Consider the following 17,035-nt stretch of genomic DNA (forward strand, 5'->3'; position numbering starts at 1 on the left):
AGCAATCATGACACTTTCCTTGGGTCTTATTAAGATTAGATAAGTTACTAGCACAGGTCCTAGTACATACAAGTGATCAATAAACCCAAGGTTCTTCCCTCAGTGTTATAGATATGGTGTGCCTGTGAACTTTAATTTTCTCGTATGTGAAAAGAGAATAATTTATATCTCACAGGTTAGTTTTGAGGATTTAGTGAAATAATTTGTGAAGAGTACGTAAGTTGAGATTATAATGCTGTATGCTATTATTAATTTGTATTAAGGAGAAATTTTTATATATTGAGGGAAACTGAAGAGACAGACCAATTGAAGGAGAGAGAGATGGACGTTTGATTTAAAAGAAGGAGGAAATGCTGGAAATGCTAACTTGAATCTTACATAGTGGGTAGAGATTCCAGTAACTGCTTTCTGTAATCACTTTGGGCTTCTGTTATGTTTCATGTTTCTATAAGTAAATGTGGCATTTAAGTATAATATGATGGAGCTTAGGAAGTGTCAGTTAATCAATTTTGATCTCACTACTTTTTTCAAATCTGTAAATATCAGGAAGGAAAATGGTTTATTTTCATCTTTCAGATACCAAAAGGAATGCTATAGCCACTGTAGCCTGTGGTATTAATAATTGTTTGGGTATCAGATTTCAGCTTTGTTTGCTGTTTCCTAGTGATAAATGGAAATATTAATGGTACTAATAGTATAGTTTTTACCATATTATATTTTAGATTAGAGGCTCAAGAACTAGTCTTAGTAAACTTATTCTTAAAAATTATTTTTTATTAACTAATAAAATATTCAGGGGGAATATACTGTTGCTTATGTAATAAATCAAATTTCTGATTATTTATAATTTCTGCCTTGGTTTTTTTTAGAATATCAAAATACATGAATCAGTGACATATCTGATATATATAGAAATATCACTTTCATATAGAAGAATCGTAACTGATTCAGTTTGCTGATTCACAGAAAGTTAGAATTTGAGGATTATCTCAGAGATTTCCCATTTTATAGGTGGAGCCTGAGGAACAGGGAAGCTGTTACTTGCCTAATGCGAAATAAGATGCATGACTCAGGAGTTGATAGTATCCATCTATTATTTTATAATCTGTGTTTATATTGCCTCTGAAAGTATGATCAATTCTGCTTTTCAATTTTGGCATCAGTATAGTTTATAGAGAGAGCAATGAATTAAAGCAATACAGAAACTTGGGTTCTAGTTGTGGCTCTGCCATTATTAGCTCTTTGAGTAACCTTAAATCACTTACACTAGTAGATTTTTAAAAGCTCTTTTAGCTCTATACTTTATGATTCTTTAATCATTATTTTCATTCCTTTTCTTACATAGTAAATTTTTGCTTTGCTGTTTGGCAAGTCTGGTTAAATAAATTCATCTTGAACTTTTTAGGTTGATTATTCTAGACCTTCAGCAAAACACAGGAAAACAGCTACCTCATTTCGTGACACTTCTCTTAAAGACATTTTAGTGCTAGCGTGCTCTCTTCTAAAAGAGGTAAGTTACTTAATAATTCAGCATACTGTTTCAGAAGAATTTCAGATGAATTCCCCTGTGCCCGTTTAATTTAAGTACAAATTAATTTGCACAAATCTGTAAGAGGTTCCAAAAAATTCACTTTTATTTAGTCAGGATATAATAAAGTAAGATCCAAAGGGAATTTAGTAACTTGTCTTTAGACAGTAGTTTCATTATCTTCCTACTGTAGATTACTTATTACAGAAGCTAATTGAGACTTAGTTTCTGTATTGCCCTGCCCATATTTTAATGGGGTGCAGATGAACAATGAAATGATGGCAAGTTTTCCTAATTCATCATTTATCAATATTTTTTCAGAGTTGAGCCAAGATAGTTGACTTTAATAATTTCTTTAGAAAATAAAATTTTCCCGTTTGCTACTTAGTGCCCTATTGTTCATAGTATGATACATAATTATATTGTGTTCTCTTGTAATACAGGGACTGCCTCATTCTCTCAACAAGCTCAAGCTTGTTAATTGGTGTAGTAGAGCATTTCCCAAAGTATGTTCCACTAATCACTAGTTTCTACTTATTTAAGTTCTGTGGTATAGAAACATGGTAACTGCCACACTAGGCCAGACTGAAAGTTCCTCTATTTAAAAATTTTTCTTTTAGTATGAAAAATTTTAACATACACACAAGAAGATGGAATAGTATAATAAACTCCCTTAGACCCAGTAACCAGTTAAGCATTAACAACTCGTGACCAATCTTGTTTCATCTCTATCCTTAACTAACCACTTCACATTGTATCTCTAGGAGATAATAATCTATTCTGGTTGTGTCAGAATGAACATTTTGAGGGGGTCGGGATTGTTCTCCTGGAGCTTGTGAGTGTCCTCCCACATTCAAACAGCTCTGAGAACCTTTGTTAGCTGAATGTGTATCGTTTATGCATGAAGCTCCCCTACTTTTTCTTGAAGAATATTATATTTTCATCTTGTTCCAGTTGCTCCTTTGAGCTGACGAATCCTGTACATTTATACATTTGTGCTCTGCAAAGTATTTGTCCTAAAGTTACTTCTTACAACTTTAGAAGGTGACCTCCAGTATGCAGTTAAATATGAAAGGTTTTAACCCCATTTTACAAGATTAAATTTGAAAATTTAATCTATTATTATAGATTTTTGTTGATAGTGATATTACAGTTTTTTTCTGATATATACAACATAACTTTGCAAATTCTTTTTTTGTTTTTTTTAACTAATTTTAATTTGGAACTGAAGAATTATTTAAATTAGTTGAGTAAAATTCTTTTAATTGAAATATGTCATAATGTTTCATTTGACTCTGAACCTCTTTCAGGTGTTGGCCAAGCCTTTAAACCTTCAGGATCAAGGTCAACAAAACCTAGTAATGCAAGTCTTGAAACTGGTCCTCAACTGCCTTAACTTTGACTTCATTGGCAGTTCAGCAGATGAATCTATAGATGATCTTTGCACAGTACAGATTCCAACAACTTGGAGAACAAGTAAGAAAAAAGTTTAGTGTAAGGAATGGTCAACATAAAATACACAGGATTAGCAGTATAGTTGCTTTATGTGCAATTATCTCTGTTTTTTACTTGGCAATCAAAAAGTTCAAAAAAATTTGTAACCTAAGGTAGCTGCTGATACCCAATGTTGAAATCTGTTTTCCTCAGTTCATCATAGTAACCTCTATATTTTGATTTTGGAAAAAAGAAAAGACAACTCTAGAGTTGGAGGATGACAAGTTTAGGTGGGGAAATGAAGAGCTCTGTTTTGAAATTTTCAGATAAACAGTAGGAGAGGATATAACACTTGGCAGGAGATATCAACATATTTTTCAAAGTTATAAAGAGAATGAATTAGAGTAGCTAACTTAGCAGAGCAGAATTGCAATTTACTTTGTTACAGAGAAGGACACCAAAAAAGAGCAAACTCCCTTGCTCTCACACATCCCAGAAAGATGATGGCAATAAGGCTTTCCTATTGAAGTCAGAGGTAGGGAATTGGGCTGAAAGGACTTGGTAAAAAGTCTGTGTTCTGCACAAACACCCCCGGGATCTTCTCTACCACCTCTGTGCAGCTCTGTGACTGCCCTCTTCCCTTCCTTCCCTATGTGTACTTCCCTCTCGATTCCCAAGACCAGAGCTTTTTTCTCTTGAGAAATTAAACTGGAGAGGTTTCGCATTCAGGGGTATCAGATATAGTAGAGAAACACCATACATTTGGTGAAAACTTCTAATATGGAAGTCAGAGACTAAAAGAAACAATTAAAAGGGACTTTGTATCTTGATAGTAGTGATGAATGCATGAACCAACACATGTAGTAAAAATTGCACAGACTAAATACACATACACACACACACACACATTCACACACACGAGTGCATGTAAAACTGGGAAAGCCAAATAAGATTGGTGGATTGGATTTTATCAGTGTGCCTTCTTGATTGTGATATTGTGCTTTAGTTTTGCAAGAACTTACCATTTGGGGAAATGGGGTAAACAATACATAGGATATCTCTGTATTATTTCTTGCAACTGCATGTAAATCTAATTATCTCAAGAAACCTTTTTTTTAAAGGGAGAGTTAGTAGAAACAGAGACAAAGTGAAGAGTTTAAGTAAATTTCAAAAAGGTTTAATTACTATCCTCAGAGAGATAAGAAAAGGTAATGCATTCCTGAAACATGAATAGGATATTGTTTTAAAAATGAAAGTTAAGACAGTGTTCCAGATATACAAGTTGCCCAAATAAAGCATTCAGTAAAAGAGTTGGAAGATAAAGTTAAGGAAATATCCCAGAAAGTAGAACAAAAAAAGCAAGAAGAGATTTGATAGGAGAAAAAAATGCAAGAATATTAAAGCATGAAACTAGGAGGCTTGACATCTGACTATTAGGAGTTCAAGAAAGGACAGGAAAAAACAGAAGGCAATTTGCAAACAATACCAAAAAAAAATTATCAGCAATGAGACACATAAATTTTCAGATTGAAAGATCCCATAAGTACCCAACATAATGAATGAAAAAAAAATACACTAAGCTTCATAATCATGACATTTCAGAATAACAAGGACAAAGAGAACCTAAAATCTACCGGAAAGAAAGTCACCTACAAAGGATTGGTATCAAGAATGGTATTAGAGGGCTTCCCTGGTGGCGTGGTGGTTGAGAGTCTGCCTGCTGATGCAGGGGACACGGGTTCGTGCCCCGGTCTGGGAAGATCCCACATGCCGCGGAGCGGCTGGGCCTGTGAGCCATGGCTGCTGAGCCTGGCGTCTGGAGCCTGTGCTCTGCAACGGGAGAGGCCACAACAATGAGAGGCCCGTGTACCGCAAAAAAAAAAAAAAAAGAATGGTATTAGATTTCTCAACAGTAGTACTGGAAGCTAGAGGACAATGGAGTAATATCCTCAGACTTCTGAGTGAAAATAATTTTCAAACTAGACTGAAATTGCCAAGTATAAGAGAATAAAGATTATTTCAGACGTAAATCGTTCTGAAATTTATCCCTTATGTACTTGCTGTTATAAAGCTGCTTGATATACAAGCAAGAAAATGGAGGATATGGAGTTCAGGAAAGCTTTAACACAAGATGACAATCAGCAGACATAAAAAGGAGATAATTATGTAACACATGTTGGAACAGCCAGTCTAAGTTGAAGAAGGCTCCAGGAGGAAGGGGTGGGAAAATGGAAGTGATAGGTTATTTGATGCTATTGACCAGGTGGAAAATGGCATGAAGAATATTTTGCAAATCTGTCCGAACATTTGGAAAGAATTAGTGACAGATATTGATCTACACAACTAAGCACAGAAAAGATGCTCTGATTAAATCCAGGGAGTGTTGGAAATGTGATATAATCATAGTATACTTGGCTTAGCTGTTAACATTATTTACCTAGTCATAATAAAGTAAACACTTAGAATTGGTTTAATTCCAAATTGTTACAACAGTGGATGGATTTTTGAGAGAGGATGGATTGTAGAAAGAGTGGTGAGAGAGTGTACCGTAACAAGGTCATTTGAGACCTAAAATAAAACCGTCAAAGACATGTAATACAGCATGTAATTTGGAAACATGTATTTAAATATAGCTAAGAGTTGAAAGGCAGTTGGAATGGAGTAGGGTACAGCTGTTTTTTACTATATACTTTTTAGTACTATTTACTTTCTTATACTGTTTGAATTTTTAAATGTTTTTATTACCTTAATATAAATGAAAATAGGGAGAAGGTTCTCTCGATAAGAACTGTAGGTTCTACATGGAAATAAGGAACATCTTAGCTAATTAATTTCTATCTTTGTATTATTTCATATTTCAAAGGAAAATAGCTAGGAATTAAAAAGGAATTAAGCCTAACTGCAAAGAAAGATTGGCCACATGCAGAGGTCTTGGAGTTCTTGGTTTGTATGATAATGTCTTACTATGTGAAGATCACTGAATTGAAAGTAATGGTGTTAGAATTTTTTTTTTTTCCAGTTTTCCTGGAACCAGAAACATTGGATCTTTTCTTTAATTTGTATCATTCACTTCCACCACTCCTATCTCAGTTAGTAAGTAAAACTCATTCATTATTTCATTAAAAAGTACCTGTGATATTTATCTAAGGGTGGTACATATTTACGTTATTTATATTCTTGATTAGGTTTACCTCTCATAAGAGATTCTTACATCATCTGGGATTTATATTACGTAAGCTATTTGTCAGTTTCTATTTATAGTCTAGTCCATAGTTCCCGTCATTTCACTGGTGAGCCCAAAACCCATAACTGGTGATTTAGTTCCTGCCCATAGCCAAGACAACCTATCAACCTCTAAGTGTGTTTTTTCCTACTCAGTCCCCAGCTCTTCTTCTGGGCCTCAGACCAGTAGTTTGCCACCCGACCTGCTACCTTCCCTTTTCTTAACCTCTCTAACTCTTTCTCCACTTTGCTTGGCTCCATGTCAGGCTTGCCATGTGGCCCCCAGCAGATATCTCCAAATGAGAAACAAAGGGGATCTGCTCACTTGATTTTGTGCTCATCACTCCAGCTGTTCATTTATGTTTTGAATCAGATTCTGTTGTGTGCTAAAAGATTCTTGAAACTCTTTGGTTATAGTATGGAACTTTGAGACTCTGTACCCCATCTTTGTGGAATCTAAAACAGAGACCAGGCAAGATTGAAAAAAAAAGAAAGTTGTTAGTTTAATATCTAAGCTTGTAGAAGTGAAGTTGGGGAATTCTTATGTTGTCATTTCCTGAAATAGATGTTCCATATTTAAAGTACATATCAGCAGTATATTTGTTTAGATATGTTATCACCGAGAAGGGAGGAATAGGTTCACAAAAATACTCCCTCCCTTTCTTAGAAAACATGTTTGCTCTCAAATCGAGGGTTTTAAGGTGGTGGTTTTTAAACTGGGTTTCACAGGACACTCATGTCTCCAGGTGGTGCCACAGAACTTCAGCCTTCTGTCTTTTAACCAGAATAGTCTTGTTTTTAGTTGTTTAAAAACCATGGTTTCATGTACAGTTATGTTTTGGGATAAAACAAGCAAGCTACTGGTGCTTAAAAGTAGAGCGGAAAGCAACTGCTTTAAGAGAATGTAACTGACATTTATTGGGCATGCCCTATCCTATGATGCTTATCTCACTTCATCCTCACAGTGGCCCTGCAAGGTAAGTATTGTTATCTTCACTATGTAGACAAGGAAACAGATCCAGAATGGCCTAAGTGACTTCAGGGCAGGAACTAAATTTTGGAGTTGAGATTCAAACCCAGGTGGTTTTGGCCCCAAACCCCTGGATATTTTTTATTACGCTAGTTGTTCCTGAACCTTCTACACATCAGAAGCGAGTTTTGTTTTTTGGGTTGTTTGCTTGTTTTTAACATTAAGGACTGTGGCAAACAGAGTAACATCTAAAAAGGCTATCCTCTGATTTTTGTCCCTATTCTCACCCTTGCCAAGAGAGCCAGACATTTTGTGTGAAATCTCCTAACTGGAATATTTAAGTATTGACAAATAATTCTATATATATTTTTTTAAGTGGGCAAGTTTACATACGTGGGCCAGTTTGGCCTGAAAATTGCCAGTTTTGGGCCTCTCAGTTAATGAACAAACAGGCTTCAGTGGGTTCCAGTAGTAGAATTAAGAACCCGAGAAGTAAAATTGACTGATAAAGTATTAACTTCAGAAAGATAACTAGGCCACAGACACTTTGCAGGAATTTTTATAGGGTATCTAACTTTTTCAGCAGCATTTTCCAAATTGTTCCTCAAGATATTAATAAATGGTGTGGGCAAGATGTTTTATCACCAGATAAATTTGGGACATGCTGGATTAAGTAAAGTTAAAGGATTTTTTTCCCCACTTGCAGGATATCGCAATGCATATTGTACAGTAGTTCCCAAATGTATTCTACAACAAAACCATATTTTCTTTTTGGTGAAACACCTGGCTCGTTGGTTTACAAACAGATTAGGCATCAAAAGCAATTGGGAGCCTTTGAGTGTATGCAGGTCCCGGCTCTGCTCTGGTGTATTTAATATATACAAAAATATTAGAGGAATTTTACACAGAAATAGGAATTCTAGTGGTGGGATTGATGGGTTTTGGGTGATGGTAATTATTGATGATGTTTCGCTTTCATTGTTTTTGGATTCTATAACACTATTTTATCATTAAAGTTTAAAAAAATTTAAATGTAAAGACTAGTGTTCCTTACATGTGGCCTTACATTAATTTTAAAGTTGAAATTAATTTTGTTGTTCCTGTTTTTAGGCACTTTCATGTTTAGTTCAGTTTGCTTCTACAAGAAGGTCCTTATTTAGCAGTCCTGAACGTGCCAAGTACCTTGGTAATTTAATCAAGGGAGTAAAAAGGATACTTGAAAACCCTCAGGTATTTTTGAAGTAATTTAATTAATACTTACCATATTTAAATACAGTTTTTCTGCTGAAAGGTGCATAATAAACATGACTTTATTACAATTCTGGAAGAATATAAGTATCATATTCTACTTTCTTGGATCTCATTTGTAGTATAAATGAGCAGTTTTTAAAAGTGAATGTTTTTCTGACTGACTGCTGTGTTGTTCTTTTTATTTTTCCCGTTCTTTTAGGTAAATATGAATAGAGGTTGTATACCTTATTATGCTTCTGCTTTTTACCATTGTACTTTGCTTGCACTTCTTAAATTACTGAAGTGATTAATTCAGTCATATCTACCTTCTAAACTAGAAGACAGTATAAATCTGGATGTTAGGATTGGAATAAGTGGCTTTAAATTATGAATAATATCTTTTTTGCCCTCTTGTGGACAATAAAAGTTTGTAGATTTTTAAATCTACTCTCTATGTTAACTGCAAATCTTCAGTGGCAGTGTTCATTTCAGAGAATTGCACAGCCATTATAAATTAGTGATTTTGGATGCCTAGATAAAATTTGTTTCACTTTTGGTTTAAAATATCTGTAATGAAATACAAATATTAAAAGGTTAAATGATTATTTAAGGAGGTTTATCTAAGTCTCTTGGTTATTAATAACTTAGGAGGGACATATGATATCTATACATAAAGAAAACATGCTTACTCTATAAAGAACAGTTGTTTTGCAGATTAAGAGGTATTTTATGTGTCGTGCATTCATTTTATCTTTTCACTGTTGGCATAACTGTGAAATTTATGTGTTTTGCTGATAAATGGGATTTTTACCAATATATGGCTACTTTAAAAATTTAGTTGTTCAGCTCACTATCATCAGTCAATATGTGGAAGATAATGTGCTAATATCAGATAATTCTCTTATTCCAGTATCCTCATGTTGATGTTTTATGGCTCTAAAAGTTAATTTGAATATTATATATATTTTTAGAATTATAAATATGTATTAAAAGACCCATGAATACAAAATATATTTTTAAATTAGTCCTTAATAATTAGAAACTATGTTATATTTTTCATGGGTTGAAATTTTTTACAAACTCTTTCACTATTAAACAAATACTGTGAAAGATACTTGAATTCTGTTTCATGCCAGCTATAGTGCAGAGTTCTCAAACTAATAAAGATAATAACACACATGTCCTATCTTCAAGGAGCTCACTGGGGGCACCTTTCTTGGTCTTTCCTTTTAACCTGTCCTCCCCACAAAGTTACCTCTGTTTCTTGTAGTACTTTTGTTAAACTTTCTGCTCTACATTGCAGCAGTTTATTTGAATGTCTTAAGAGACAAGGAGTTGCTTGAGGACATAATGCCTCTAGGTACTCAATAAATATTTGTTGAATTAAAAGATGTTTCTGTTACTTGTGTGTACACATTTAATGTAAGTCTAGTGGTATTGCTCTTTTCCAGGATTTCAAGAGCCCATTCTTATTTTCCATCTTAAATGTTTTTCAGGTCTTGTATTGACTTCTATTTAAGTCACAGGATACACACACACACACTCTCTCTCTCTCCACCCTTTTATATCTCTTTTCTGTCTCTCATGCAAATTTTTTTTTGGGTAATATAGTGGTTCCCAAACATTATGATTTAGTCATCATGGTCAAAGTTTCCTCTAAAGCCTCTAGTTTGGATTCCTTATTATTAATCATTTATGACAACATTAAGTCCAGTAGGAATCATTTGGTTTTTTTGTTGTTAAGTTTTTAAAAAGCCTTTCTTTTTGTCTCATAATTTAGGGTTTGTCCAATCCGGGTAATTATCATGAATTTTGTCGATTTTTGGCTCGTTTAAAGACAAATTACCAGCTGGGAGAATTAGTTATGGTGAAGGAGTATCCTGAAGTTATCAGATTGATTGCTAATTTTACCATTACTAGCCTACAGGTAAATAAAAATATATAGTTGATGTTAAACTGTAGATAGTTTTAAAACACTTTCTTGGTAAGATTTGGTAGGGATTTTAAAAAACATTTATTAGAGCACTTTGCTAAAAATGTTCATTGCAAGATTTTAGGTAAAAAACTTCTTTGTAACAAATTTTATAATAATAAAAATTTAGAGGCCATCTAAATATCTAATAATTAAAGACCGAATTGAGACGCTGCAGTAAAATCTATGTGGAGAAATAAAGTTTTACAGATTCGTTTTTGGAAAAAATTCTTTTTATAAGTTCTGGGGGAAGTTTTAAAACCATATTTTCCACATGATATCAACTCTGTGAAAAAATATTCCTGGAAAGATTAGAAGGAAGTTCACAGACTTTGACAGAATTTGCTATTTTAAATGTTCATTGGTTATAATCAGAATAAAAGTTTATTTTAAACTGTATGTTTACTAATTTTGCCTCTGCATTTCTTATTCTAGGAAGACATAATGTCATTTTAAATAACGTTTGCTTTATTTTTTTATAGCATTGGGAATTTGCTCCCAACAGTGTTCATTATTTATTAACTCTCTGGCAAAGGATGGTAGCATCAGTTCCTTTTGTGAAATCAACTGAACCCCACTTATTAGACACTTATGCACCAGAAATCACGAAGGCCTTTATCACTTCTCGGTTGGAATCTGTTGCCATAGTTGTGAGGTATTGAAAACTAAATGTTTTTGTTGTATTTTCATCTTCTGCATCTTGGAATTTTTAAAAATGGATGTATAATTTACCTATGGTAAAATTCACCTTTTTTAGTATACAGTTTTATGAGTTCTGACAAGTGTATGCCGTTGTGTTTAACAACATAATCAAGATATAAAATAGTTCCATCACCCCAAAAAGTTTTTTTAGGTTCCTTTGTAGTCAGACCTTTCCCCATCCTCAGCATCTGGCAATTATTGATGTTTTGTTCCCTAAAATTTTTGTCTTTTTTGGATGTTATTACATAAATGAAATCATATAGTATGTAGCCCTTTAGTCTGGCTTCTGTCACTTAGCATAATGCATTTGAGATTCTTCCATTTTGTGTCAGTAGTTCTTTCCTTTTTATTGCTGAATAGTATACCATTTTATGGATATATCACAGTTATTAGTCCACTCACCTATTGATGGACATTTGGGTTCTTTCTGTTTTTGCCTTTATGAGTAAAATAGCTGTAAGTGTTCCTATACAGATGTTTGTATGAATTTAAGTTTTTATTTCTCTTGGATAAATTCCTAGGTGTGAGATTTCTGGGTTGCCTGGTAAGTGTGTATTTTACTTTATAAGAAATTGCCAAACTATTTTCCAAAGTGGCTGTGTCATTTCACATTCCCACCAGCAGTGTATGAAAAATCCAATTGCTCTGCCTCCTCACCAGCACTTGATATTGTCAGTTTTAAAAAATTTTAGTCATTCTAATAAGTGTGATGCCTCATTGTGGTTTCAAATTGCATTCCCTTAATAACTAACAATGTTGAGGATCTTTTTGTGTGCTTATTTACCATTTGTATATACTCTTTGGTAAAATGCCTGTCAAATATGTTCCCGTTCTTTTATTGGGTTGTTTATTTTCTTATATTGAGATTAGAGAGGTCTATATATTCTGATCACAAGTCTTTTTATCATATGTGTTTTGCAAATATTTTTTCCCAGTCCATTGCTTGCCTCTTCATTTCCTTAACAGAGTCTTTCAAAGAGCAGGAGTTTTAAAGTTTAATGAAGTCTAATTTATCCTTTATTTTTTTCTTCTAGAAGTTTTATAATTTAAATTTAGGTCCATAATCCATTTTGAGTTAATTTTTATATATGGTATGAGGTTTAGACTCAATGTTCTTTTTCTTTCCTTTTTTCCTTTTTGCATAGGGAAGACCAGTTATCCCCAACAGCATTTGTGGAAAAGACTATCCTTTCTCCATTGAATTGTCTTTACTCTGTTTTCAAAAATTAATTGACCACATATGTATGGTTCTATTTTTGGACTCTATTCTCATTAGTCTATGTTTTTCTCCTTCTGCCAGTAGCCCCTGCCTTGAGTACTGTAGCCTTATAATTAGCTTTGAAATCAGGTAGTGTGAATTTTCACCTTGGTTTTCCCTTTTTAAAATTGTTTTGGCTCTTTTACTTCCTTTGCTTTTCTGTATAAATGTTAGAATCATCTTGTCAGTATCTACAAAAAGAAGTCCTGCTGGAATTTTGACTAGAATTGCATTGAATTTGTAGATTAATTTGGAGGAAGAATTGACATCTCAGCAATACTGAGTCTTTTAGCCAATGAGCATGTTTATCTTTTAATTTATTTAGCTCTTCTGTGATTCCTTTCATCACTGTTTTGTATTATTCACTCTTTAGATCTTACATATATTTAAGATTTAATTAGTGTTTTATGTTTTCTGGTGCCTTTGGAGATACTGTTTTTTAAATTTAAATTTCCAATTGTTCATGTTAGTATATAGTAATGAATTCTATATATTGACCTGTATTGCTAGCACCTTGGAAATACACTCACCTGTTAGTCCTAGTAGCTTTCTTGTTCACATTTTCAAATATAGACATTTTATTTCTTACCTTCCAGTCTATGTCTTTTATTTCTTTATCCGTGATAGAATTTTTATTTAACATAAATAAAGCTTATTTGTGGTGAATAAAAGTACATCTCAGTCTAATGTCGTCTGCAATCCTTTTCTTATATATTTGCAGAGATAATTTAGATGATCCACTGGATGATACCGCCACTGTGTTTCAGCAGTTGGAGCAGTTGTGCACTGTTAGCAGATGTGAATATGAGAAGACATGCACTCTTCTTGTACAGTTGTTTGATCAAAATGCACAGAATTACCAAAAGCTTCTGCATTCAGCTTCTGGAATAACTGTGGACATGGCAATTCAGGAAGGTCAGTAAATTTTATATGACCATATAAATAAAATTATAATATGGTATTATGTTGAATTTTAAGTAGCTTCATTAATGAATTTATTTAGTAATTTTACTGCAACGTATTTTTGTTTATTTCCCCCAATTCTATTCCTCTAATAATCCATTAATTTTATTAACCTTCTAGGTATTTTGGTGGCTTGATGGTTTTAGCTCTTTATAACATTCACAGGGAATATTTCTCTCTGGATTCAGAATCAAAAAAAGCTGATAATGATCTTTGAGTAGAGTTTATCAACTTATAACTATCTTTTTTTTTTTAATTAGTTTCTGCTTTATAACAAAGTGAATCAGCTATACATATACATCTGTTCCCACATCCCTTCCCTCATGCATCTCCCTCCCTCCCACCCTCCCCATCCCACCCCTCCAGGCGGTCACAAAGCACCGAGCTGATCTCCCTGTGCTATGCGGCTGCTTCCCACTATCTATTTACCTTACTTTTGGTAGTGTATATATGTCCATGCCTCTCTTTCGCTTTGTCACAGCTTACCCTTTCCCCTCCCCATATCCTCAAGTCCATTCTCAAGCAGGTCTGTGTCTTTATTCCCGTATAACTATCTTTTAACTAATCATGTTTCCTTCTTTGCTATATCTGACTGCAAATTCAGAGCCCAGTTTTAGCCAGGAAAAATTTACCGAAGACCTCATCGTGGTTTTGCATTTGTTTATTTGCCTTCACCATGGCTTTATTTTATTATTATATTTTAATTTCTCAATTTCCTCATTATTTTTCATTCTTTACTGAAGGAGGATTTATTTATTTCTGTATATTTCCTTAATACGAAAGGATTTTCAGGAACATAGGGAATTAAATACACTTTTCAGATTTTAAGTGGGATAACTTATGAGAATGGAACTGGCTATATACATTTTTTTTAACATCTTTATTGGAGAATAATTGCTTTACAATGGTGTGTTAATTTCTGCTTTATAACAAAGTGAATCAGTTATACATATACCTATGTTCCCATATCTCTTCCCTCTTGCATCCCCACCCTCCCTATCCCACCCCTCTAGGTGGTCACAAAGCACCAAGCTGATCTCCCTGTGCTATGCGGCTGCTTCCCACTAGCTATCTATTTTACGTTTGGTAGTGTATATATGTCCATGCCACTCTCTCACTTTGTCACAGTTTACCCTTCCCCCTCCCCATATCCTCAAGTCCATTCTCTAGTAGGTCTGTGTCTTTATTCCCGTCTTCATGACTTTTTTTTTCTTAGATTCCATATATATGTGTTAGCATACGGTATTTGTCTTTCTCTTTCTGACTTACTTCACTCTGTATGACAGACTCTAGGTCCATCCACCTCACTACAAATAACTCAATTTCGTTTCTTTTTATGGCTGAGTAATATTCCATTGTATATATGTGCCACATCTTCTGTATCCATTCATCCAATGATGGACACTTAGGTTGCTTCCATCTCCTGGCTATTGTAAATAGAGCTGCAATGAACATTTTGGTACATGATTCTTTTTGAATTATGGTTTTCTCAGGGTATATGCCCAGTAGTGGGATTGCTGGGTCATATGGTAGTTCTATTTGTAGTTTTTTAAGGAACCTCCATACTGTTCTCCATCGTGGCTGTACTAATTCACATTCCCACCAGCAGTGCAAGAGTGTTCCCTTTTCTCCACACCCTCTCCAGCATTTATTGTTTCTAGATTTTTTAATGATGGCCATTCTGACTGGTGTGAGATGTTATCTCACTGTAGTTTTGATTTGCATTTCTCTGATGATTAATGATGTTGAGCATTCTTTCATGTGTTTGTTGACAATCTGTATATCTTCTTTGGAGAAATGTCTATTTAGGTCTTCTGCCCATTTTTGGATTGGGTTGTTTGTTTTTTTGTTATTGAGCTGCATGAGCTGCTTATAAATTTTGGAGATTAATCCTTTGTCAGTTGCTTCATTTGCAAATATTTTTCCCATTCTGAGGATTGTCTTTTGGTCTTGTTTATGGTTTCCTTTGCTGTACCAAAGCTTTGAAGTTTCATTAGGTCCCATTTGTTTATTTTTGTTTTTATTTCCATTTCTCTAGGAGGTGGGTCCAAAAGGATCTTGCTGTGATTTATGTCATACAGTGTTCTGCCTATGTTTTCCTCTAAGAGTTTGATAGTTTCTGGCCTTACATTTAGGTCTTTAATCCATTTTGAGCTTATTTTTGTGTATGGTGTTAGGGAGTGTTCTAATCTCGTGCTTTTACATGTACCTGTCCAGTTTTCCCAGCACCACTTATTGAAGAGGCTGTCCTTTCTCCACTGTACATTCCTGCCTCCTTTATCAAAGATAAGTTGACCATATGTGTGTGGGTTTATCTCTGGGCTTTCTATCCTTTTCCATTGACCTATCTTCTGTTTTTGTGCCAATACCATACTGTCTTGATTACTGTAGCTTTGTAGTATAGTCTGAAGTCAGGGAGCCTGATTCCTCCAGCTCCGTTTTTCATTCTCAAGATTGCTTTGGCTATTCGGGGTCTCTTGTGTTTCCATTACAAATTGTGAAATTTTTTGTTCTAGTTCTGTGAAAAATGCCATTGGTAGTTTGATAGGGATTGCATTGAATCTGTAGATTGCTTTGGGTAGTAGAGTCATTTTCACAATGTTGATTCTTCCAGTCCAAGAACATGGTATATCTTTCCATCTGTTTGTATCATCTTTAATTTCTTTCATCAGTGTCTTATAATTTTCTGCATACAAGTCTTTTGTCTCCTTAGGTAGGTTTATTCCTAGATATTTTATTCTTTTTGTTGCAAAGGTAAATGGGAGTGTTTTCTTAATTTCACTTTCAGATTTTTCATCATTAGTGTATAGGAATGCAAGAGATTTCTGTGCATTAATTTTGTATCCTGCTACTTTACCAAATTCATTTATTAGCTCTAGTAGTTTTCTGGTAGCATCTTTAGGATTCTCTATGTATAGCATCATGTCATCTGCAAACAGTGACAGCTTTACTTCTTCTTTTTTCGATTTGGATTCCTTTTATTTCCTTTTCTTCTCTGATTGCTGTGGCTAAAACTTCCGAAACTATGTTGAATAAGGGTGGTGAGAGTGGACAACGTTGTCTTGTTCCTGATCTTAGTGGAAATGGTTTCAGTTTTTCACCATTAAGGACGATGTTGGCTGTGGGTTTGTCATATATGGCCTTTATTATGTTGAGGAAATTTCCCTCTATGCCTTCTTTCTGCAGGGTTTTTTGTCATAAATGGGTGTTGAATTTTGTCAAAAGCTTTCTCTGCATCTATTGAGATGAACATATGGGTTTTCTCCTTCAGTTTGTTAATATGGTGTATCACGTTGATTGATTTGCATATACTGAAGAATCCTTGCATTCCTGGAATAAACCCCACTTGATCATGGTGTATGATCCTTTTAATGTGCTGTTGGATTCTGTTTGCTAGTATTTTGTTGAGGATTTTTGCATCTGTGTTCATCAGTGATAATTGGCCTGTAGTTTTCTTTCTTTGTGACATCTTTGTTTGGTTTTGGTATCAGGGTGATGGTGGCCTCATAGAATGAATTTGGGAGTATTCCTTCCTCTGCTGTATTTTGGAAGAGTTTGAGAAGGATAGCTGTTAGCTCTTCTCTAAATGTTTGATAAAGTTTGCCTGTGAAGCCATCTGGTCCTGGGCTTTTGCTTGTTGGAAGATTTTTAATCACAGTTTCAATTTCAGTGCTTGTGATTGGTCTGTTCATATTTTCTATTTCTTCCTGATTCAGTCTTGGCAGGCTGTGCATTTCTTAGAATTTGTCCATTTCT

General features: G+C 34.3%; 1 protein-coding gene across 1 annotated transcript in view; it reads left to right on the plus strand.

The window, feature by feature from the left end:
- Positions 1-17,035, plus strand: part of RANBP17 (RAN binding protein 17) — a gene marked incomplete at both ends in the record, with an annotated part of 307,000 nt that overhangs the window by 24,781 nt on the left and 265,184 nt on the right. The window contains 7 exons of the mRNA XM_079703069.1: positions 1,406-1,510; positions 2,839-3,004; positions 5,982-6,055; positions 8,265-8,384; positions 10,165-10,311; positions 10,839-11,011; positions 13,038-13,231. Coding sequence (XP_079559195.1) covers positions 1,406-1,510; positions 2,839-3,004; positions 5,982-6,055; positions 8,265-8,384; positions 10,165-10,311; positions 10,839-11,011; positions 13,038-13,231 — 979 coding nt within the window. The remainder of the gene's footprint in view (positions 1-1,405; positions 1,511-2,838; positions 3,005-5,981; positions 6,056-8,264; positions 8,385-10,164; positions 10,312-10,838; positions 11,012-13,037; positions 13,232-17,035) is intronic.

Source organism: Hyperoodon ampullatus (genome assembly GCF_949752795.1).
Source record: "Hyperoodon ampullatus genome assembly, chromosome: 4".
Lineage (NCBI taxonomy): Eukaryota > Metazoa > Chordata > Mammalia > Artiodactyla > Ziphiidae > Hyperoodon > Hyperoodon ampullatus.